This window comes from Camponotus floridanus, unplaced genomic scaffold (genome assembly GCF_003227725.1).
Source record: "Camponotus floridanus strain SB8 unplaced genomic scaffold, Cflo_v7.5 scaffold19, whole genome shotgun sequence".
In the NCBI taxonomy this organism is placed as follows: Eukaryota; Metazoa; Arthropoda; class Insecta; order Hymenoptera; family Formicidae; genus Camponotus; species Camponotus floridanus.
Window position 1 is genome coordinate 2,384,339 of NW_020229314.1, and position 26,764 is coordinate 2,411,102.

A 26,764-nucleotide genomic window follows, 5' to 3' on the forward strand; every position below is an offset into this window, starting at 1 on the left:
CATGTAAATAATGATACACAATCTTTTCATGAGAACATTATTTTATTTTAAACCTTGCTTTGAATGTAAATGTCATTTACTATTACTTTTTATTAAATTATTAAATTATTTACTATGTTATTAATTAATTTATTTATGTTATATAATATTTGGAATATTTAATATGCAAAGATATATAAACAAAGAAAAAAATATTTTTTAAATATTTTGAGATAGTTTTGTTGGACGCGCTTGCATCTTAACGTCTGAGCATGTCAAGCGCTTTTACGCAGATAACTTTTAGGATCTATCTCTAAACATCCAGATTCTCTGCACTACTTTCACAGAAAATCTACCTGTTACACGTTTATCGGTATGAGACAAATTTTCAAAGCATTATGGCTGAACACTTTTCGAAATAAATACCGTGACATGTTTCCAAAAGGCATTTAGATGGGGATCAGATAAGGCTGTTTTCTTATTAAATTGTCCAAAATTTCTGGATAATTATTTCTATAGCGTAGAAAGATAAATTTGTTTGTAAACAGATTCATGTTCACTAATATACCTTAAAATTAATAAAACAAAAATAAGAAATTAAAATCTATGAAACTAAAATCTTAAATTTTTAATATTGAATTCTAATTAATATTAAACAAAATTACATAGACGAGGAAAAAAAGTTTTTGAATAATAAGATTACGTCCTCGCATATCCATGTGAAGGTCAATATCTATACTCGAGAAGAAATTTAACCCCAATGGAATGTTTAAGATGATTCACCACGAACGCATTTTGGGGGAGGAGGATTCTTTAATGCTGTGAGATTCCTTAGTCACATGACACGATATTTCTTCTTGCATTAATTTTTAAACAATGTGTATATCAAGAAATATTTGCTGACAAAATTTTGCAACTTTTGTTAACTATGTTTGTGTGTTTTTATTTAAATTTATACAAATACTCTCAACAATATTTCTTATCAGTGACTGATCCAAGTTCCTTCGGTTAACCCAGGAAGAGAACAGAATTTCTAATGTTGCACAAACAATGTAACTTACCTTTATGATTATTTATGCGATGACATTTCTCCATAAAATATTTCCTGTCTATTTAACTCTACAATTTCTAAAGAGCCGGAAAAATGTTCAAAATTTATACAATTCTTATACCATGAAATTTAATTTTGATGCAGCTGTGTGATATGAACCGTACAGTGTCTCTAATAGCACAGATCATATCGGCAGTATTTACGAGCATAATTCTAACATTTTTGCATGTTTCATGTTCCTGAATACAGTTAGTTAGATGGTAATGATAAATGGTGACCGTACTCATAATTTTGAGAACCAATTAAGATCATTCGCTAAATAATAAACCATCGTAATCAGTATAATTTCCTGTATATATTTAATAATATTTTATAAATATAATAATATTCTGTACATTTAATAATATTTTATAAATAATATTAAGTAAAGTGCAAACCGTTACTTTTTCAATATATATATATATATATATATATATATATATATATATATATATATAATCAATTTTGCTGAGAAAAGGTGTAATTTGCAATCTTTTTCACAAAAATACATGTTATATAGATTATTATTTTAATTATGGATATCCGAGATAATTTCTCGTTATTATAGAATCATTTATGTCGATGCCAATAATTTCTTTAAATTTTTATATCTCGGAATATTTAGCAGTGACTTAAACTACTTTTTCTTAACTTTCATTTAATGTTATATTTTATATCTAATAACATACTCTCTTTTTTATTTCTCTTATCTTATTTAAATTAATAAGCTCAAGATGCTTTCTTTCGAAGAAATTATTGGGGAAATTTAATTCAACTGTTAAATCTTTTTACACAACATCACATCGAAAGTACAAGCAGGTTAGCGTTTAAATATTCATTCAAAGTCGAGCGCTTTAAATAAACCTTGTCTCGCAAACGAAGGAGGTAATGTTCTAAGCCTACGTAAGTGGCTACTTCTCTTACGACAAATGCCTACACACTTCTCGATTAAATAATACCGTCAAGATTTAATCGGTGTAATTTCCTGCTCGATATTATGTGACATTAATCGCCACAATATTATACGAGTAATAATTAAATAACGTATTCTGGTTTTTTTCTAGTTGAAATTCAAGCTTACCATTTTCGCGATTCGATTTGCTCTCGATATTTCGTTGTCAAATCTGATATGTACATATATTTGTTATGTTAATAAGAATATACACAATAGCGAGGTCGTACTTGTATCTTATATGGCAATGTATTACATCATATTTTTTTCTAACTTATTAATATTTTGTATGTATATTTATACAACCAAATATAGTCGTTCCAAATATAGTCGTTCCTCAGATCCTTTCATAACTCTACTAGATGAATATCAGGAATGGAAGACGAAATGCCGTCTACGAAGGATGTTAAATTTGACAATTCGACTTGGGTGAATAAATAATTACATAAGGAAGCATCAATATTTTGAGATTCCCAGTGGAAGAGACGAATTTGATTAATTTGAATTTCTATTATGCTTTATATATTAATCGAGAAATGACATTACGATAAATTGCATAAAAAAATGAATTTAAAACTAAAGTACATTATAATAAACTATTACGTAGAAATGATTTCATTTCCAAAAAGAGGATGCAAATTTTTACGGAAACGACGAATTGGCGATTTATCATCTATTTTTCTGAAAAAAACGAGTCATCCCTACGAATTTCGAGAAATTACAGTCCTGATTGGGCAGCTGGCGTTCAGGTAGGTAGGTGAACGTAGGATAGCTAAGCGGGTGACGTCATTGGCTCCTTGGATCTATCTGAAGGTGGGATGAAGAGAGAAAGGGGACACCGTATGGTTTCTTAGAGAGAAGAGAAAGACGAGGAGAACCAGGAAAGAGAGTGGGAGACATTTGCCAGTACACTGTGAGTCGCTGGCTTCAAGTACGGGTGCACGGCACCGCGTGCAGGCAGGTAGTTCCGTGGTCTTTCTCCACGTTTCACTACGCGATCGTGTTGTTCAAGTTACGAAGCTATGGGCAGGAAAATGTTTCCATCCGCGCGCTTCTTCGTGACCCGGATTTGGAGCGGAAGCTGTTAGCAAGGAAAGAACTTGCGGCTTAATCTTGTTCCGTGATGATGTATCATCTTTATTTGTGCATAAGTGTTGCCTAGTTAAATAACAATAGTGGACAGAATAGAATCTTCATCGAATATTGAAGCACAAAGATATGGAGCAGCGATGGTTGTGATAAGAAAGTTGTTTCTTGTTCGATTGAGAAGTTAACGTAGTGGAACGAGAGAAGCACGTGGTATATCGAGATGGAACGAGGTGATTTTATGCCAATCTTCAATCCAGTCATTAATTTCCAGAAGAGTAACTTTATTTGAAGAAGTAAATTTTATTATAAAACAATAATTTGTTTTAAAAATATTTGTTTTATAAATATTAAACGATAAACTGTTCTGTCTAAGATCCGAAGAATCAGATCGTGTAGAGAAATCTTAATATAATCTTTATAAAAATCCAGACTTGAAGAGAAACTTTTTCGAGCAAGCTCTTTGCTGTATCATTGCTTTAAATTCTTCCAATGAAAAATCCTCTCAGAGTGCGCTCCGGCAAACGTGGACAAACTCCTTAAAAATATTATTTACAGACTCACTGAAGATTCTTGGAATTATGATAATAAAAGAAGCTGCGAGCTTATCACAATAACGCTAAGTTTGCGAATTGAAAGGATGGCTTTACCGGCTAAACAAGTGTTTAATCGATTCATCTGGCAACGGTTTCTACCAACTAGAATATCCGGCATGCAATTGCTGCATATAATTCTTTATAAAGAGGCATCTGCCTGACTCTCGCCTAAGATATAACTGCTTGCTCATCAACCTTCGCGTCTCTCTTCTTCGTTTCTTCTTAAACGCTCTCTTGTTTATTTGATCCGCTGCGATTGCGATTGCAACGTTATTACGCACAAAGTAAAAATAACGTTTGTAATATTTATTACAACATCATCCAGGAATCTAAAATAAAAAAAAAATAATATTTCAATAAAAAATAGACGGGGGACAATTGAACGCAAAAGCGGTCATTGTCCTTTTAATTTTATCATATACGTACTGTACGCAGCTTGTAAGGAATACTAAACCATTCGAGATGGCAAACAGAAGAGATAGCAATGTATATTATTGCCTAAAAAGAAGGAAGATCGAAAAGGGAAGAGATTAAATACAAGGGAAAGTACAGTGTAAGGTTACAGCAAGTGTAACCAAGAGATATTATCAGACTGACATGTAATGTGTAGACGCTGCAAACAACGCTATCGTGCTAAGAATCACGAAGAGTTTTTTGTTGACAATGAGTGGAAGTTTGTCTTTAACCTGTCCTGGAGGACATTTCACTTTGCACGATGTTTTCGTTTCGATTTTGAAGTGTATTGACGTTCGAATGGATGCATAAAATCTTTGGAATACAAGTTTATTCGAAGATAAGCGCGTCGTCTTCACAGAAGACGTAGAGCGAATCAATAGAAGGCGACGAAATTAACGTCTATGTAACTGTGAGTGCAGGATGAAAAAATGTTGAAGTGGATAAAAGTTCGTCAAAATACGTCGGCAACGACGTCCGTGTCGGCGACGACGACGACGTTGTCCGTATCTCGGGAAATAAAAAACAATGGGACGAAAGTTGAAGCTAAAGTTAAGAAAGAAGAGGAAGCCGAGGACAGCGGTATGGAGAGAGAAGACTCGGTATGCAATATCGAGCTGAATGATCTGAAAAAAGTACGACTTTGTTGACTCCTTTAATTTATTAATATTCATAGTAATCAATTTACAGTCGCGCATTAGAATTCTTTGAGGATCGTAGATATTCTTAATGACAAGTATTCTTAATGACAAGTATTCTTAATGACAAGTAACACTAATTAATTTAGTTACAGTATATCACTGATAATGAATATAATCATTAGGCCGAGTTAAAACAAGACTTCTGAAGATAATCCGCATGTATAGTTTCTCTCAAATTATTATGTACCGTAGCTTGAGAATGCTTGATCATGCGAAGATTTCAACGCACGTGTGTAATTATAGTTTACTCTCTCTCTTTTATCTAACAAGCACATAAAATATTAATGACATTGAAAGTTATTCGCTATTTTTCTTAACGACTATTTTTTAGAATTCAATTTTTGTGATGTTTTATTTTAAAATACCGTAATAAAGAATTTCGAAAAGTATACGATTTAGAATTAATGACCGATGAAGTCGATCGCTTTCATTTCAATGCAATTTCTGATGCATCCACTAAAACCGGTCGGTTTCTTCCTCGTCAGACGTCAAAGTTGTCTCGGGAACAGGTGCGATATTCTTTCCTTCCCGATATATATACGAGACATGCCGTTACTATCATCACTTTTACGTCGACCGAGGCACGTAACACATCTGTCACTACCGTCATCGTTACCCGTATACGATATGCAGTAACTTTCATTGAAGAATTTCGCTGTAGACGCGAATTGACATAGTGCTAGGTCGCCGCCTCGAACGTAATACAACATGACTGATATGAACTCCGACTGAGCCATTCAAACCAGATTTTTATAGACGTTGAGTCTTTTTGATGCGTTATTCTCTATCCGTTCCTATTCATCGTCCATCAGATTTTTTGAGAAAAATGTTGTAAAAACAAATTTAAAAATTTAAATAAAAACAACTCATATCGTGCCCTGCTCTGCTTCATTCTTTTCGCGTATGATATTTTTGAAATACTGAGGTAAGCAAAAATCTCGAAGTGTTGCACCGACTTTCTATACATGTAACCGCTGCTCATCAATCGCGCGGGGACTAGTTACGAAACCTGCTAAAGCCCGGCTGCTGCCGATAGATCGCAAATTACGACCGGTCTGCGTAGCATTTCTATTTGACCTCTGCCAGGCATCGTAATGGCATACGACGACGCAAAACTCGAGGTAACGTTGTATGGTTGATGTCGCATCTTCAGGCCTTTACACATCTCCCTCTCGTTGCAAAATCGCTTGCGCGGGATTACCTATGCAGTCCGATTATCTCTGGATATGTTGATTAGGAAAACGAAAGAAGCAGAGCAATGCGGTAGGTTTAGCGTTACATGTGATTTTATCAGAGAACCAACGGTTTTATCGTCGATGACGTAAGGACTCACGTAATTCCATGTAAGAGAATTTAAATTAATCTCCCTCTCTCTCTCTCTCTCTCGTTCTTTTTTATTTATTTATAAAATATTTATACAAATCGTATCTACGGTTACATTTGCGTCGTCGAAATTCAAACACAAATTTATTCGCTTAAAGTGAGTAACAATAGTGTTACTAAAAGCATATAATCTCATTATCCGAAGCAAAAAAATATTCTATTATAATAAGGTCGATTTAAGATTATTTTATAGATATCAATTATTAGACATAATTAACAATCGCAGCGTGCCCGATGCTGTTTATTAGCCAAAAAATAATCCCTTCATTTTCTGTAATGTGATGAAATTTATTTCGCCTATTAATTATTTCGCTATATTCATACCTATAGATACTTGTAGCGACTCATATTAAAATGACAAAGATATAAATTGACACATAAAACATACTCACAGTATTTTGAATTTTTATTTCAGTTAAAAAGTGTTCATTAAATATTAATAATAAGCTTATTATATATGCATATAAAAATATAAAACCACATTCACAAATATGTTTGTATAATAAAATGTTCATTTATTTATGTCATCTATTAAAGTATATATTTATGTTTCGCGATGATTTTTTTAACGTTAACGAGAAATCTTCCTTGCTAATTCCCGCATTAAATCCTCGTCACATTGTCTTGTTTCAGGACTTGTTTTCGCAGCTGCAGTTTTCGCAAGAGAGCGCTTTGCCGCCCGACACGTTGCGCCGCGCGCTTGCCGAGAGTTTTCTTGATCAGCAGAGATTTCAGCTGGGTTTCATGGACGACGCGGCGGAATGTTTCGTAAGTAGCAATATTTCCAGATTCCTTATTGAAGCAAGATATCGATACGCATAATGAAATCCGTCAATTGCCAAACGATTAGACTTGAACGTGCAAAAAGTTAAAACGCGCTTCTTACTCATTATTTTCGATAAATCACGTTCTCGATAGATGAAGCAATTTTTAAACACATGGCGAAAGACTCGGGGTATAAGTCGATAATACATCTTCGATCAGGTAAAATTTATATAAATATATTCTATCAGAATAAGAAGAGAGAAATCGAACTTTCTTCCTAATAATGCAGAAGTTTTAATGGTCCAGAAACAAAAGTCGAGCCACCAAACGCAGCCAAATTAAATCAAATCGCTCTCTGTGAGATCGATTTCTTCTTATTCTACAAGAGGGAGAAAGCCATTATTTTCGTTATTGAATATTTCGAATGTTGCTAATGGTGCCTCGTTATGGACGAGATTGGACTAGCAATAATGATCTTACCAGTATAACTGAATCTTACCAGTATACCGCTGGTATACTACTTTCTCGTTTACACAACGGTCACGTTGGACGCTAGTATGTCCGTATGTATGTCAACATTAGTCGGCTTGAATAATATCACTGCAGCTTAATACTTACACAATGAAAACGCGCAGAAACAATAGATGCAAGGACGGTAATATAATCGTAGCATACTGTTGCTCTGAATATTCTCAAACGTAAGTTTCTTATCGAATTAAGCAACGGCTTTAGCTAGTTTATTTTTATTATTAATTAAGTTACATTAATAGTTTCTTTTTAACATTAATTTTTTTATTTTAATAGCGTCATTTATCTTCTATAATTATACTTATACGCACATCAAAGGTGGAAATAAATATACCTGTTTAACTTGACCATACAAGTGCGACTATTCGAGCAGCGACAGAAAATACGAAGGAATGCACGCTTGTTAACGCGCTGTTTTCAATTTTAGGAAAACATTCTCTTACGTATACATCTCCATATTGCAAGCGGCGAGGCTGAAGATATGTGCAGTGCGAGACATTGTGTGCCACATCAAAAGTTTGCCATGACGCTCGTCGAGCAAAGCGTCTGTGGAGCTTGCGGCGCGACGTCGGAGCCGCTACCTTTTACACAGGTTCGTGTAATTACCATTACACAGGTGGTTAATATTATGTTCTCTTCGACATCCGTGCTACAGTATTACATGTGAAAGAACAGTCAAGAAAAATCGTATTTGAGTAATGGGTGCATGGTGCGTTTTACATATATGTTACATAATATAAATAATTTTTATTACATAAACAACTTACATAATTTACAATTTAAATTTTATTACATGAACAATTTTTTATTTTCTGTGAAAGTTTATCTTATATATATAAAACTTTTATATTTATACAAGCATAGATTCTTCTCTCTTCCATGCATTTTCTTATGGGATGCAATAGTTTTGAGAAAGATATATAAGAAATAAATCGCATATAAGAATAAATCGCAAATGTCATCCTCGTTTCTTCGAGATGACACGTCAAATTTCACACTTTGATCGCACCTTCGAATGATCTTTTCGCTTTTTACTCACGTCACTTTTCCACGTAGCATCGATACTGTGTATTTGCACAAGATTTACCTGAAATATACATGCATAGGATTTTTGGTTTTTCTTTTCTTTCATAACTATCTATGTCAATTTGTTCTGAATCTTTTTTCTATGTTATTAGTTGCTATATTATTATTTTCTATATTATTATTAATATATATAAAGTGACTTAATACAAAAATCTGATACAAAAACTCATATAGATTTACATTTAAAAACATTTATAGAATTATATTATTATTCTTTTTTTTTTCGAAAATTATTGTTTTTGTTCGCTAAAATTCTATTTTATTTTGTAATTTTGTTACATAATAATTGAGGATTATTAATATTAAAAAAATAAAGAGAGAAAATATTCTCTATTAAATATATGTCTCTATAATATTTTTGTTTGTTTCTAAACGTATATATATATATATATATATATATATATATATATATGTATATATATATATAACATTTGATTTTATTCGTTACTTTATTACTATTGAAATATTCGTATTTTCTTGTTGTCATTTTATTATAACGTATGTTGCACAGCGGAAGCGGACCAACATAATACCCATATATAGTGCTCTCAGTATCTCGTGGGTGAAGTTGATTTCTCTTAATATGGCATTGGGCATAATTGACTAGTGAACCGTAAAAGGCATGAAACTAATCGCTGTTATTTATTGAGCAAAATATTAATTATACATCGATAGTTTGATAATAAATTTGATTCGAATATTGCATACAGATTGGTATCAATTGCATCCGCAATAAATTTGTAGCAAAGCAAGTGCATATAAAATGATAGCAGAATGGCAACAGAAATCGAGAGCTACTATTTCGTAATTATTTAAATATTAGCATATTGACCAAGTTATTAATACTATAAATTTATCAGTTTTTAATATTTCTTTTATTTCTATTTACACAAGTAGATAATAAAAAAAGATATTATTATTTTGCATACTAAATTTTATTTACAATCAATTAAATGATTACATGAACAGATCTCAAATATGCTGTCAAATGATATTCGATAGATTTTTGTTTTTATCATCAATTGTTATATTTAGAATATCAGAAAAGTTTTGCTTGATTTTTATTTTAATTATGAATATGACATAAATCCATCATCAAATTTATTAGCTCTTGAAAAATTTAATTATAATATCGACCATGGATTTTTATCTCTATTTGTGAAGAAAGAAAATTTGAACTTTAAATCTTTTGTCCATTATTTTACAATATATTTATAATTTTTTCTCTTTATACACATGATCTATTATATTCATAAATCTTTTTTCTTAAGTTTGCAATTATTAAATAAAAAAAAACAAATATATATTATTCTCTTTCTCTTTTTATTTGCAGATGGTTCATTATGTGTCTGCATCAGCGTTAACATCTCAGGCTCATCAAACATCACTGAATTCTAGAAATAGTCCAGATCTTTTTGGACAACTTCTTCGAAAAGCAGGCGGAATGGGTGATATTCGAGACTGTCCGGTAAGCAAGATTAAACAAATATACATATTATACAAAATACTTGATCGAATTATGACTAACACTTTCTACTAATTAACTACTTTCAGTTGTGACTAATAGACTTTCTATTTGGAGTATATTTTGTTATCAATTTTGTTATCAATTTTCCACTTATAGCGTTGGATTTTAAATAAGAACGACTGTTTCATATCATCCTTATAAATGTACTTTTTCTATAAATTCATATTCGATGACTCTAAAACCTTCTCTCGAGAATAAAAAATCGAACAAAATGTGCACAGAATTTTAAAAATTATTACTGAAATTGTAGACAGAAAGAATAGACGATAGAGACGTTTGTATTAACAATACGTTTCCTTTCATTTCTTTTCTTCAGAGTTCTTGCGGTGCAAAAATTCAAATATGTCGGACTCTAATGAATCGACCGGAAATAGTCTCTGTCGGTGTCGTCTGGGATAGTGAACGACCGTCGTTGGAGCATATCATGGATGTCTTCGCGACCGTGGGCACGTCCCTTCGACTTAGCGACGTCTTCCATAGTGTGGTAGACTCTCGATGGGGTGCCTCTACCGTGCATAATCTCGTAGGAGTGGTTACCTATTATGGGAAACATTATTCTACCTTTTTCTTTCATACAAAATTAAAGGTAAGCATAACTCAATTTTAAGCTATTAAGCTTGCATTGTAATCTGTGATTTAATTATGAAAATTTAATTTATAATACGAGTGAACAAATTTTCTCAGGTTTGGATCTATTTCGATGACGCCACTGTCAAAGAAATTGGACCTCGATGGGAGCAAGTCGTGGAAAAATGTAGGAGAGGTCGTTATCAACCTTTACTACTCTTATATGCGACGCCCGCCGGTACTCCAGTTAATACAGAGAATGCTCCAAAGACTGTTATCCCTTTTCCGAATAGTAATGGTTTAAAGACGTCCCCAAAGAATAGCGTTCGCCGTTCGATTACACCTAGTCCTGAAAAGCCATCCATCAACAGCACTGCCAGACGTGCCATCACACCCAATCCCGACAGTCCGCCCCATCTCTACACTCAACGAAGCATTTACAGTGACTATCAGAATCTCACAGACATCCAGAATAATATATTTGGCAACCAGGTTTGTTGTAATAATATAAATATTTATTCTAATTTATAATACGTATAATTATTTTTTAATAATTTTTTATAAATTTACGCACGTTAGCTCTTATGCCATTTTCTTTTTGATTTTTTGATTATTTGAGCCAAGTCTCTAATTATTAAATTTTATAAATTTATATTTTTTTTTTAAAAACAGACTTGTAGACTTTATATTCTTTACTGACTTCAAACTAATATTGTTTAGAACGTGGATACGGTTGATGGCGAAATAGAATCGAAATATATTAGTCGTCGCGCCGTGGAAACTGTAATGCAACAACAGAAGAAACAACAGATGCAATTGACACGTAGTTTAAGCGTGGGATCGACTCCGCAAGACGGTATCAGCATCCCTGACCATATGAATGTGCCTCGAAGACGGGATTCCGGCAATTGGTCCGGTGATCGAAACAGCGCATCATCGAGTTCGTCAACCACGATGGACAATACATATTTATATATTGTTAATAAAATGCAAAGGAACTCAAACGTACCCAAAAGTCCTATTAAATCTGGAGAACTCTCGAGCAGCAGCAGCGGCCATTACGATGCTGGCTACGACTCGTATTCTTTGTCCTCTACGGACAGTCTTCCACTTCAGCAAGGTCTAAAACATAATTTACAGGTAAATTTGTGTTTCAATAAAACAATATTATTATTTATTTGAAAATAATAATTTATTATTTATTTGAAAATAATAATATTGTTTGAAAATAATAATATTATTATTTATTTGAAAATAATAATATTACTTTGCGAAAAAGAAAAAGAGAGCGGAAGAATATGCGTATACAAGAATATTAATAATTTTTAATTGTTACAAGATATGTATTTACGTGCATTTGTTAAGTTAAATATTGTTGTTTATAGCTTGCTCAAATACCAGAAGGTTATCAACCTTCTTCCGGCGATGATTGCGAACGGTTGTGCAAGGAGACGGACGCGTTGCTGGATAAATCCCGTGCCGCCGAAGATGCTGGCGATCTTAACACTGCCGTAGCATTGTGTAATGCGGCCAGCAGTAAAGCCAGAGCCGCGATGGACGCACCGTATAATAATCCTCACACGATTACGATAGCAAGAATGAAACATAATACTTGCGTCATGAGAACGAGAAGTTTGCACAGGAGAATGTTACAAGAACAAGTGGCTGTTAATGGTGACAAAGAAGGTAAGATATCGATAAATTGTTTTGTCGAAACATGCAGAATAGAAATATTTAACATTGTATTTTTTCTAGAAGGGATGCCTGAAGGAAGACACTCTCGAGAAAATAGTAAATCAAGTCAACATTCGAGACAGAGTTCGCGAGACAAAGGTAATCACTCTCGGCAAAATAGTCGAGAGCTCCTAGTGAACACACCAGCGACGGTGGATAAACCTACCACGAAGAGTATCGAGATATATGCTACTTTACCGAAGAAGAAGACTCTACGAAGTAAAGCAACGGCAGTCAATGTTATCGAAGACGAGGAATACATGCTTTATGATCGCCCAACACAAAGGACTGGTTTGTTTAGTCGTACGAAACGCTGCGACGACGATAAGAAGGATAAGAAACGCGCGAGAAGCGAAGAGAGAAACAAGAATGTCTCGAAAGATTTTTCGATTGCACCGTCTCGATTATCACCGTCTCCGAAAGGAATAAAAATTGAAAAACCGAAGGAAGTCATTGAAACTAATACAACTATCAGGAGTACGCAGCTTAACAATACAACTGCAGTAGAGCAAAAACAAGGTAAGAAACAGCATAAGATACGCAGAAAATTGCTCATGGGCGGTTTGATCAAGAGAAAAAATAGAAGTATGCCAGATTTACGAGAAGGACAGGATGGCCAGGTGAATGTGAACCCAGAAGGATCTTCTAATACTTTACCAAAACAGTCATTGGATGATTCCAGTGTTGGTTTAAAAGGCAACGATGTAAACCAGTCATTAAGCGGTTATTTATCAGAGGGACATCTGGAATTTGCTGGAAACGGTGGATCTGGAAATACGAGCAATCCGAATCTCGAGAGAAGTCGTCTGATGAGAAAGAGCTTCCATGGCAACGCCGGTAAAGTGTTACATGTTGCAAAAGTGCCTCCACCTCCTCCGCTCAGGACCACTTCTCAACTTAGCAAATCTAAATGTTCGGGCGAAATGCACAACGAGCAACAATCCGACAAAGTTGTATATCCTTTGCCGGATGGTCGATGCGCGCCTAATTCGTCGCAGGATCAGAACAATGCTTATTGGAATCACATAAATACGAGCAACTCATCAAATGTGGCAAACAGAAAATCAGATTATGCTGATTACTCCTCGGAATCTCATTCTCTTCCGTTCATACCGTCCTATAATGAGCAGAGCAATAATAATTCCGGGACGTGTCAACCAAGCTATAATAATAAACCTAGAATTCAGGATGACGTTGTGCAATATGCTAACGGCATACTTTATGAACCGACTTTCGTCGTTACTCGTGCGGACGTACACAATGAGCAGAGTTCAGTTAAGCAACAATTTCAACCGGACTCTTTGCCGCCCTATCCCGAGAACAGTAATATATCGCATTCGCGGCAACCGAGTGAAGATTTTCCACCACCGCCATATCCATCGATCCATTCGGTGTCGCATTCGAGACAAGCTAGCGAGGATTTTCCGCCGCCACCTCCACCGATCGAGGAGCCAATTCCTCTTCAAGAAACTCAACAACATCAAATTTCTGCTCAACAACGTGCGCAACAATATGAAGCACAACAAATTAGCAACTTGTTAACGCAGTTACAAAGTAAGAGAGAGCAAATATTGACTGACTGTTCAAATGAAGAGAAACGACCAGAAGAGCACGAGGACGAAGAAAAATCATCGAGCGAAACATGGTTGAGAGAATTGCAAGCTAAACAGGCGGAGAGGAAAATGAAGAGGCAAGGATCTTTAAATCAAGACATTCCAAAAGTGAGGACTCCGTCGATGCCGACGATTCAAGGACCGACTATCGCTAGGAGAACCAGCGATTTAATGATGAACAATCTCGGACAGGGATACGATCAGGGTCGTGATGTTACGGATTGCCCGAGAGTCGTTTCTTCGGTGAAAGATATGGCTGCTAGGTTTGAACAGATTAAGCTGCAACCGACAGCGAAGTCAGAAGCAGACGTGAAACCTCAATCGAAGAATGTGAATTGTGTTTCTCCAATACTAGTATCGAATATGCCTCAAGAGACATCATCGATGGAAGGAACGAAATCGGTTAACAAATTATCCTCCGAGAATTCTGTAGTCTTTACGAAGACGGAAACTCCAAGTTCTCAAGCTGTTTTGAAATCTAATTTTGATTCGAATTCCAACCAGAACGCTTTTGCTGCGATGCCACCGAACAATACCAACGTTCAACAGAGCGAATTAAATGCCGCGATATTATCCATGTCCTTGACCCTGCCACACGAGAACGGTTTGCCCACTGATAGTCCGGAAGACGATATCAGCGAAGTGGCGATGCAGAACACTATACAGAACACAACGATATTGCCAAGCGAAGAGGACATTGCCCCGAGAAAGGTGAAACGACGGATAGGGAAGAAGAAAAGCGTATCATTCTGCGATCAGGTAGTGCTGGTTGCAACAGCGGAGGACGACGAAAAGGACTCGTATATACCTAATCCTATTTTGGAGAGAGTTTTACGCTCTGCCATGAACAAACCTGAAACTGCTCAGGTGCTGCGAGAAATCAGAAGCCTTCAAGAAGCGGAGACGAATCGTGAAAATACTGTCGCGAAATTTCAACAACAGACTCTTCCTTTAAAGAGTGAAGCTGATAGCATACCAGCGACACCTTTCCAGGATCAGCTGAGAAGCATTAATCCAATTCTAGATACTATTAAACCCACATTTGGACGGCAGAATTCAAGCGATTCCGTTGGATTATTAACGGATAAGAAGTCTTGTGGGAATGAAAGCAAAGACGTCGTCGATGGTAGAGAGACATATGCTGGTATTCCTGTCAACACTTCGAAAACTTCTACGTCCTATTCACCGCAACAGAATATCAGATACACCCAGAACGCATACACGCAATATTTACAGTCGATGTATCCGCAGACTCAAGCACCCCATCTGAGAACTCAAATGATTCCTTTATCTCAAACCCAAAAACCAGCCAGTCCTTATCCCACGCAGATGCACGGACAGTACATACAAAATAGTATGCAGCAGACGAAGGTATTATCCCAGAAAAATGGTTATGGAACGTATTATCAACTGGAGCAGCAGCATAATCAGATAAACAAGCAGGCGAGCGTTCAATCGCAACAGAACACTCTGAATCAAAGGATATCGTCTCACAACGCCAGCCCGATAACCGTTCAGCATTCGCAGCAACAGTTTTCGTATCCGCCTAATCAATCGCCGAGTCCATATCAAAGTCAATACTCTCAAAGTTCCTATCAGGGTCATCCGTATCAAGCCGTTCTTCTGCAGAATAGAGCGGGTCAACCATTACCCCAGTATCAGTCATCGTCTAGTTCACCTGCGTTTTATCAGCATCAATTGCAACAACAAAACGCACAGAATTATCAGCAGAGACATGATAATTATCAGCGGCAATTAGCTCCTCAGAAAATAGATCAACAAAATTCCGTGATGCCTAATCAGACGTACCCCAAGACCCTGCAGAACGGTCAGATACAGCCGAATGTAAAATATCCGGCCTATCAACATCCTCCACTTTCCAAGCAGATGCATTTTGCAATGTCTACCGCGAAAGTCGTACCCATGATGACGCAGCCGATAGTAACGCAGTCTTCTTTACAAGCATCGACGACCACTGTAAGAGCATGCGTGACACCCTGTAATCTCTGTCGGAAGAGAAATGTGCTTGAGCCAACGCTTTATTGCACGGACTGCGACTTTTACATGTCTCGTTTCCGACCGGCTAACAAAACCACTTGAACCGTTTCTCATTAATTAGAATTAAAAAAGCGTCTTCTTTGATGAAGGAATAGCGTCATCTTCTTGTAGAAATTTAATTAATTACTGCGTTAATAAAAATAGTTATTAATGTTCACAAAAGTCCAAAACGTTTACATTTTTTATAGCACACACACACACATACACACAGAATTGTATCACAATTTAAATAATTTAGTTACAATCGCAACAAATATAATAAAAATTAAGATTATAATGAAAATTAAGAGTGTAATATTCATGCCTCGCGTGTTTAAAATCTTTTGCATACAATTCACCGATTCTTTAAGTAACTTACACGTAAAATTAAATATTATTCCATACCATAAATAGTAATAATTTTTATTAATTTACGAATAATAACTTTCGATGAAGTAGACATAGATATTATTGACATTGTATAAATATTAAAATTGATTCTTTCAATCAGAGACCCTCATCGTGCAGCTATTATTTACACGTGCAGCTATTATGTACAATATTTTCGATAATTTTATTTTTATAATTTACATTAGACATAGAAACAGATTGTACTTAATACTACATTATTTTAGGCATATTATAATGCTTGTTGAAGATTATTACTATGCGCAGGCTTTAACATAATTTTTAAATACGTCCATTATATGTTTATATTATATACAATAACGAATTTAATCATTTATATTATTGAGGCGTTCATGTTTGCATTATTTCCAGTTGTATATAGGTAAATTTCATATCATGCTTCTTAAAATCAGCGAAACCAATAACTCCACTTTATAAGTTATACAATAATTCATTTTATAAGTTATAGTTGAGCGAACTCCGTATTTTTGTATACTTGTATGTTCTTTGTGCAAATTGTATTTTATTGAAAAGATGTGGATAATTGTGAAATTGTGATACTAGCCATGCTACATATGAAACTTATCTCGTTAAGATAGAAAATATATTACAGATTACAAGAGAAGAACTAAATAAGTAGCAGGTGAAACTTGATCTCTCAGAATGCGTGGAGTTTATTTTACGTTAATAATTCAAAGTTACATCTTCTTATGTATTAACATATATCATGTTACATTGTATCACTTTCCAAGTGTTAGTTAAATGTACAAATGTCTGATTTTATACTTTTTATATATGAGTATTTTGTTTTAAAAATACTTTACTTTTATTGTACAACACATTAATAAATAATTATCTCTACAATATTACTTCGTTGAAATTTACTTTGACCATTAGTCAAAATTGTTAAGCAAAATTTACACACACACATTTTCTAATCTTATAATCTTATAAATTTCTAATCTTATAAATACATATCTTGTAACTATTTTTCTGTTACTTTTGAATTATAGATTGCTTCTTTAAAGAAAAATAATATAATCAGAAAAATAATATTTATTATTAAGTGTTATGATATGCTCCGAAAACAATTTATATTTTATTGTAATCGTAAGTTTTATTGTAGACATTTCGAATTTTTCATTCAACTAAAATAGATTTTAATAAAAATTAGATTCACACAAGAATTAGTTCTTGTTATCAATTTATAGAACTTATGTTAAAATGTTAAGAACAAATTAATATATCGCCACAATATAATTTGACATATTCGTATGCATATTCTTATGCTTATTAATTGTTATTCGAAAAGAAATACAAATATTATTAAATTAAGTTTAATGTTTCGGATTAGGCACTTTCATAAATAAAAATGTTAAATTCTGAGACATAACAATGGGATATAATCCATTATCAAGACACAATGCATTCGATCCGAAAATGGCTCCAGAAGTGAAAGATATTAATAACGTCTAATATATGTACCTGAATAGAGATTTCCTATCGTTGTCTACCCTTTTTAATATAAAATTCTTGTATTGTTTCTCAAAGCAATCCAATCTTTTCTTATTAATATTTTTTGTTTCGTTTATCAATATAATGAACATTGCCATTTTCATCGAAAAGTTCTTCTATACGTTATATATATTTAAAGTATATGAAATAACAGTTTATTAAATATATTAAAAATATATATTATATGAATCAATTAATTAAATATATATTATATTTAAATTTTTCAATGTTAACATATCTTTCGGAAAGAGATAATATATCTGTATTTATGTACACATAGAATATATATATATATATATATATATATATATATATATGTAATTCCAGCGCGTGTATTTCATGTAATGTCTTAAATTAAATATATATATATATATATATATATATAATTATATATAATTATATTGAATATATATATAATTAAATATATATATATATATATATATATATATATATATATATATATTCTAAACATAATGCAGATATTTTAGAATAAATTAAGTTGTAGCGTCATACTATATATACATATATATATTATATATGTGTGTGTGTGTGTGTGTTTATTTGTGTATGTGTAGAGAGAGAGAGAGGACCACAAAATTTATTCAAAAAATTAAAATTAAAAATTTATTTATATTTATATACATATGCGTTTTGCTATACAGCACTGATGACATTTCGTGTACATAGGCATTTCGTGTACTACAAGCATTTTTTACATAGCACGGAACAGAATCAGAAATTGTGCACATATATGTTACCCTCTGAGAACTTCGTGGACTTTGGCATTGTAGTTCATGTCCACGTTTAGTTAACAGAGGGTATAATATTTTCTCAGCAGATGGCGCATCGTTAGTGAATGGCGGACTGTGTCGTTGACAGAGTTGTTATTCACTGTTGAAGCGTTGTTTATTTATAATAATTTGAACAACATATGATTATATCGTCCAAGATCATATCGAGATGGAACCGCAAGATATTTATTATAACAAAGCCGAATATGTTGAAACGGTAATAAGATTAGCTATGCAGATTTAAGTAGATATATTAATTAAGATACATTTATTTCGAGAATACCTAGTAAGTCTTGAAAAACAGAAATATTATAGTTATTTAAAAAAAATGCTGATAAAAGCAATTTAACTTAATCAATTTTATTTTCGTGATAATATCGAATTTACAAACGTCGACAATACATAACCTTATTCGTGCGGCATTTCAGGCTTCAGGAAATAAGGTGAGCAGATTGACAGTACTATGCGGCTCGCAAAACATTGTATTACACGGAAAAGTGATAGTACAATCTGATGCTATCATTAGGGGTGATCTGGCCAATGTCAGGACTGGTCGCTATTGCATAATTAGCAAGAATGCAGTCATCCGACCACCTTTCAAAAAATTCAGCAGAGGGTGAGTGAAATTTCTGATTATATTTGCATTAACAGCTTCCACTTACTTATTGAAGCACATCGCAATGCCAGCAAACATGTATATTCAGATGTATAATAGTAGTTTGCACATCGCAAGCAAGCATATTTCTGCAATCGCATAAAATTTTAGGTACTATCAAAATATTGTTTTGTTATAAAGTGATAAACCCTTTGATTAGGGTTGCCTTTTTTCCTTTAACAATGGGAAACCATGTGTTTGTGGGAGAGCGAGCCATTGTAAATGCAGCACTAGTCGGTTCTTACGTTTACATAGGGAAGAATGCCATAATCGTATGTACCATAATACAGTGCATGTGAGTACAAGTGCAGTTCTTTCAATCTACCATACTTGTCTCGCTGTAGGGCAGGCGATCGGTCTTAAAGGACTGTTGCTACATCGAAGATGGTGCAGTCGTGCCACCTGAGACTATTGTGCCATCCTTCACTCGTTTCGCTGGCAGTCCGGCAACATGTGTCGAAGAGCTGCCCGAGTGCACGCTGGATCTCATGGTAGACTTCACGAAGAATTATTACGAGCACTTCTTACCGGCGCGAGTTTAATCGCTTGTTCAGCGATACACGTATGGTAGTAAAAAAATTTGTTCTTTTCAACCTATGATGCACATAGGATCATTAAGGAAAAGATCTATTTATTACAAATATATATTTTGCACATTTACTTATAATAATTTGAAAAGCATATGATTATATCGTCTAAAGTTATATCGAGATGGAAATGCAGGATATATAAGTATTTATAAGTAATTTATTTCACGATATCATGTTACATAGAAAATGTTAAAATAATCTTCCCTTTAAATTATATATATAGTTTCTAAAGAAACAACTTTTTATACACTGCATTAGTGCTCATTTAAAGGATCGGTTCATGATCTGCTGTTGGTGCAAAGATATGGAAGCATTTAAAAAGTGAGAAGAAATAAAATTTCTTATAAAATCACTTTTAAAATCTTCTTATAAAATTAATTTAGTATATAATAAGTAACAAATGTCTTATATAACAAATGGTTCTGTGGTTTTTTTTATAAATATACATTTCTGCTGGCATTTAATCAGAGTAAATGATTTTTACATCCGATATTTCTTATGTCGCATATACATTTTGTCTATAAAAAAAGTGTAACAATAACATATTCGAAGACAAATAATGAAATTTCTACTATATTTTACTTTTTATACCACTTTATAACTCAGGCGCAAATATGATTACAATGAGAAGCATTTCATAGTCTATTATGATCAAAGGTAAATAACATTCCATAACATTGATGAAGCTACTAGTCTGACTCAAGTACGTTGACTTTCTTGTATATAAACGATATTTCTCACGATATTTAAGTCTATATTCTTCTCATTTCAAAGCATAATTTTAAATTTTAAAAACATTTTTTCTGTATATCGAATTACGTAATATTAAAGTGAGTAGCATATTAAAATGATGAGCATTAAATGATTCGAAACGAGATTCGAGCATTTCATATGCAAATCCTATAAAAAACAAATTTTATAAATTTTATATTAAACAAAATAATAAGATTTAATTCATTTTATTTTCGAAATAGTAAATTTTTTATTAAATTGTTTGAAGATAAGATTTAACCTATTTTATGTAGATATAAATCTTACAATATTTTTATTATTCTTGAATAATATTTAGAAATCAATTTTTATGATTATATTGTCGAAAATTATTTTTTATTAATTAATATTTTCAAATTTAAAAAATTTTAATATTAATACTTTATTAATATTAATACTTTAAAATTTTAATATTTATACTTTATTAATATTAATACATATTAATACTTTTTAAGTAATAATTTTTTAGAAGTAGTATAAAAAAATATTTAATCTAGTAGGTTAAAAAAAACTATATGATGAATGCTTATTTTTTTATTAAACATTTTTAACGTGTATTTATACGATGTATTGACAAGCAAAGAAAATAATTATGTGTTACGATGTTTGAGTTGAATAACATATATCAGATGAAAAGATCATATTCTCAAGCAATTAATTACAGATGACGTAATAGTTTTTGTCAGTTTTTGTCATTTGTATGAAATAAATGTCTTTATGTCAAAGACATTTTATTTAAAATATTTTATTGATATTTATTGATAGTACCTTGTATATCAGATAAACACATAGCATTTAAAGTACCATGACAAATAATGTCATGCGATTTATTTAATTACGTGAGCTTTATTTATACTATTTTATCGTTCATCATTGTTTGATTGAAAATGATTTGCAATCATTAGAAAATTGTTTTTGATGTAGTATATCATAATCGCTTAATGAGTAACCTCGTTAATTAACCTTGAATTTGAATTACGACTTTATTACGTTGTTTTGAGTTTTGCATTCCTTGCATTTACAATTTAAGAGTGCATGAGAATATTCGCCAATTATCGTTGGATTTCTAAGAAAAACGAGACATTAAAATATTTTGATATTTTTGTAATAATATCGAAATCGACTCACATTGCATTTATTCATTAAATGAAGCCATTAAATGAAGTCATCTATTTTTATGATAAGATCTATGGATTTATCTTTGACGTCAATTAGATGATTGATCATGTTGAATCAGTTATCTGTCTCTCATTGCAATAAATATTAGAAAAATATATTTGTATTTACTTTTAGGTATTTATTTTTACTTTATATCAAAGACATTTTATTTAAAGTATTTTATTAATGTCTTGTATATCAGAAATAAATACATAGCATTTAAAGTATCATGAGAGTAGATTTGAAAACTGTCTTGAAGATTTCTTCTGTAGCTGTAATTCAACATCAAAAATTTTTATTCGTATCATTTTCGACCATCTAATTCCCATAATTTTCTCATATTATATATCTTACTGTGGGTTCAGTATTCGGATATTAGTTAAAGAAAATTACCATCGAACTTCTGAGCAAAAATAACATTAGTATTAGAAACAATTAAACATTCGAAGACTTCCAATATTAAGTGAAAGCTAATTTGATATTATCATCGTGAAAGCTAATTTGATATTATCGTTAAGTGATATACGAGGTAAATCATAGAAGCTATTGATTTAAAAAAAATAAAATGATCAAAAATGTTTTTTTTTTTTTTTTTCAAAATTTTTATTTAATCCATAAAAAATGTTTATTGTAAATCTGTTGTAAAATATCAAAAATGTAATATTCGTAATAAATATTCGTAAAAACGCAATCGCAATTTAAATTTAACACGTACATGTTTTAATATTCTAAATTGTCATAAATTTTCGAATTCTTTCTAAAAATTATGAATAATTATCAATCGATTATTCAATAATATTTTTAGTAATTTAATTATCTTATTTGTGAAGAAGATAACGGAATTAAAATTAGGATCCCTTAAATATTTTTAGAATTAAGTATTATTTTATTATTTAAACGCTTTATTTTTTATAGTAAGAGCTGTGAAATTATTATTACATTATAATTAAGTTTTCAATATAATTAAGTTTTCAAAATTATAATTACATTATAATTAAGTTTTCAAAAATTTTGTATATATGCTGAATATAACTGAAAATATTAATGTTGCTAAATTAACAATGTATTGGACCGTCTGTCTTAAAAGTTAATCCAAAGTACCAAAAAATTAAAGTTGGGCAGAATACGAATTCTAATTGATCAAAAATTTTTTAAAAGTCACGAAATCATACTTCAAAGTATTCTTTAATATAAATAGGTTTTAATTTCCAAGAAAATGTTGCCACGTTTTATCATCAATGTTGCATCAAACTGATAATCACAGTTATTTTTTAATAATAATTTCAAAACGAGCAAGTAAATTTTAAAACTTTGTGGGAACATTTTTATATGTATGAAGAATATAATATTACAAAATGAAATTTTTATCATTGTTTTTTTATAGTGAATAATTTATTTGTGAATAATTTATTACCTGTCTCTTGAACGTTTACATAAGATCCTATGTTAAAATCGCAAAATTAAAAAATTAATAACTTTTAAAAGAGCAAGTAAAAAAATTTGAAATAATTCATGATGATTTAGAATGTTATTAAGAATGTTAAATTAAAAATTCACGGCGATCTGATTGATTGTAATATATCTCCAATACATCCTTAATCAATTATTTCTTTTTTATTTTTATTAGTTGCATAATGTAACAAATTAAGAATTTTGTATTTATTTTCATAAATGAGAATTAATTATTTTGACATAGAATAATCGAATATGCTATTTATTTTCACAAAAAGAAAAAAAGAAACAGGGAATGAATAAGTATGTAGATTTATAAATTCGTCTTTGTATGGTAATTTTCAAAAATCTCTTTCTCTTCTCCTTTCTCTGTACGTTATGTACGCTAAATTTTTTAAACTTTTTCTTTCTCATATGGGGGGAAAGAATAATTTTTCGAATAAGTAAGATAATCTTTCAAAAGATACTTATCACTGTTTAGTTTTCTGTTGATGGATTATTTATTAAAATTGTAATTATTCAAAGATGTCTTTTTCTTTGACATATATATATTGGTGTTTATTTTCAATTTATGTTATATTATGTATCTTAAAGAGACAGAAACAAAAAATGAGGAGAGAGAGAGACAACTCGAAATTTACATATAATGTTAGTTATAAAAGTTTTGAAAATGGAGACAAGTTAGTATTTATTGACATAAATATTAGAGAATTACGTCTACATTCTGGCTTTGATTGACTCTTTCATCTTTTTGTTAGGATTTCTAATATCAGAGAGAATCTTTTTTTTAATTTCTTTACCAATTTATTTCGTTTTCCGCAATCGCGATTAGTTTTCATCTATCATTGTCAAAAGTTTTGATTTATCATTTTTTCGTATCGGTAATTAAGTCTTGTCGTAATAAATGCATAGTTATAGAAATACTCAGGATAAAACGGATGTCACGTTGACGATAAATCTTACGATAACGTCTCTGAAATGATGCAATTGATCACGTGATAAGACGAAAATATGAATGATAATTATGATCATCGCGATTGCTCTTACCTCTGCAGTCCGACTACAAAAATCTTTGGGATTGTTGATTTAGTATCGATTATATTCGTCTATACTTCTTATTTTATCGCATAATTTTTTGATATAAGAGTAATTTCGTAACATCATGAATTTGTGCAGAAATGAGAAGCAATCAATAATATCTATCATTATTTTGACCCATGAAATGTTCAGAGATTATACGATGATCTTTGAATAACGTAATATCGTGTCAACCAGATTATCTTTCATTTTCAAATCTTTTGATAATAAATTGCTTCGTAAGACTTGATTCAATTATAACTTTTTTTTCCTTTTACGTCTCTTAGCATGCACTACTCAAGACGATAATGATAGTATAAAATGAATTATATATAAAAAATTGTTATTGTAAGAGATTAGATTATCTTGTTATATTCTTTCTTATCGCAATATAAAGATTCGCGTCTGGTCGTCGTGCTTAACATTGAATGAGATCAACGTGTTAAATTTACGTGTTAAATTTATATTAAATATTATATTATAATAGTTTATTATAGTAGTTATTATAATAGTTAAATATAATAAAGTTAGATATAAAAAAAGCTTTTGATTAAAACAATATTCTCATTTATTATATATGTTCTTATATATTATATATGTTCGCAATATTAATTATTGTGCTTTTTATAATAAATTCAAAATGAGATGCTTTTATTTAATGTTAAAAATATGTCAAGAATTTTTCTGAAGCAGTTCAAGTAATGCAAGTTGCTTTTCCTGTACTTTTTTTACTGATTGTTTAAGCGCTATTTGAAATAGATGTATTTTAAATTATATTTACAACACATGATGCTTTCTGTTTAAAATTAACCTTTTTTAATATTTAAATATTTCTTTGTGTTAAATATATTTAACTAGTGCTCATCTTTATCCTTGTGGTGATATGCAAAACGATAATAAAACGGTTTATTTTCTCTCGTCTGTACATGTGCCATAACACAGTCATAAAATGATAAAGATACAGCGAACAGTTCATATAATCAGTCTTGAAAACTTCTGTTCCATGTGTATTCAGCATGTCTTGATTTAATTTTTCTAGATATCGAGTTCTCATCAAGCTCTTAATTATATAAAGGATTACACGTTGGCGCATATTGCTTTATATTTATACACACGCGTTTTGTATTTAATTACTACAGAAAGACATCGTTAATTAAGTTTTTTCGAAAATTAAATATTGATCAAGTATTCTCTAGAATGAAGTTATATTTATGTATAACGAGAATTTAACGATTACGAAAATAAATCAACCGAACAATCTTGAATATTAGATTTTTATTATAATAAATTGTCAATCGAGCAACTTTGCAAATATGTCACGTGCGAATTATGTTTGCTTGGGGATTGTGCAACATGCCATCAATTAAATGAAGCATTGTAATAGTCGCGCAGCCAGATGAGAAAGGTGCGGCAGAATCGCTCATGCAACAATATTTCACAATATTTCACAAAAGATAACAATTGCGTGACAATTCGATTTGCAATACTTGAGCACTTGAAAAAAGAAGATTGCGTCATCTCTCTGAATTACTTCTCCATTTTTATTAAAATTTGTCAATATATATTTAAATCTAAAATATATAAAAATAAATACTAATAATAAATAAGAATACATAAATATGTAGATAACAATTTTAACTTCTTATGATTTTTTTTTGCGATCGATGTGGACTTGACATAATTTCTCAAACACTCAAGGATTACATGTAATAAATATGTGTGATATTATATGTGTACATGTACATATAATTGTGTTCTAAATGAAATATTTAAAATTAAAAAAATTATTAGATTATTAAATTATATAAAATTGTCTCCAAAAATAAAAAAAAATTGATTATTAGCTTTATATTTTTATTGTAATCGTAAGAAGTTTGTAAGTATTTTTTAACGAATCAACCAACCTTATGGCTGTTCGCATTGACAGTTCGCGTGATTAGCTAGTGATTGGCACGTGAGACGAGCCTCCTATTGCTTCCTTATCAGCGCTTACTCACGAGATCGGTATCAGTAACATAGTTCACGACATGCGTATAGTCACGACATCGTATGCAAATCGCACGTGCACCGAATTACTCGTCTTATGAGTGTCTCATGATCCGACAATCAGTTTTATTGTCGGATATTAAAACGGCTTGCGAATGTAAAACGTACGAAAGAATATTTATAATACTACTCGCGAACGAGATAATCCATTGCGCAATATAAGATGTACGACTTCGATTACGAGAGTCGTCTCGAACATCTAG

The 26,764-nt window shown here is 31.7% G+C and overlaps 2 protein-coding genes across 5 annotated transcripts in view; both read left to right on the top strand.

The window, feature by feature from the left end:
• Positions 1-17,323, top strand: part of LOC105248084 — a 66,466-nt gene extending 49,143 nt beyond the window's left edge. Inside the window, exons 1-9 of one of the 4 annotated variants that reach the window (XM_011252685.3) lie at positions 4,122-4,791; positions 6,874-7,008; positions 7,961-8,125; positions 9,953-10,087; positions 10,464-10,733; positions 10,832-11,206; positions 11,435-11,854; positions 12,100-12,400; positions 12,470-17,323. In XM_011252685.3, the coding sequence (XP_011250987.1) occupies positions 4,588-4,791; positions 6,874-7,008; positions 7,961-8,125; positions 9,953-10,087; positions 10,464-10,733; positions 10,832-11,206; positions 11,435-11,854; positions 12,100-12,400; positions 12,470-16,161 (5,697 nt within the window). In that variant the 5' untranslated portion in view covers positions 4,122-4,587 and the 3' untranslated portion in view covers positions 16,162-17,323. Of the gene's footprint in view, positions 1-4,121; positions 4,792-6,873; positions 7,009-7,960; positions 8,126-9,952; positions 10,088-10,463; positions 10,734-10,831; positions 11,207-11,434; positions 11,855-12,099; positions 12,401-12,469 lie in introns of those variants that run through there. The other 3 variants (XM_011252668.3, XM_011252676.3, XM_011252693.3) reach the window with 3 other exon arrangements.
• Positions 17,324-18,880: 1,557 nt separating this feature from the next.
• LOC105248064 (dynactin subunit 5) lies at positions 18,881-20,629 on the top strand. The gene is made up of 4 exons (XM_011252635.3): positions 18,881-19,029; positions 19,241-19,428; positions 19,628-19,739; positions 19,812-20,629. The coding sequence occupies exons 1-4, from the start codon at positions 18,982-18,984 to the stop codon at positions 20,007-20,009; spliced, it is 546 nt and encodes a 181-aa protein (XP_011250937.1). The 5' UTR covers positions 18,881-18,981; the 3' UTR covers positions 20,010-20,629.
• The last annotated feature ends 6,135 nt before the right edge of the window (positions 20,630-26,764 follow it).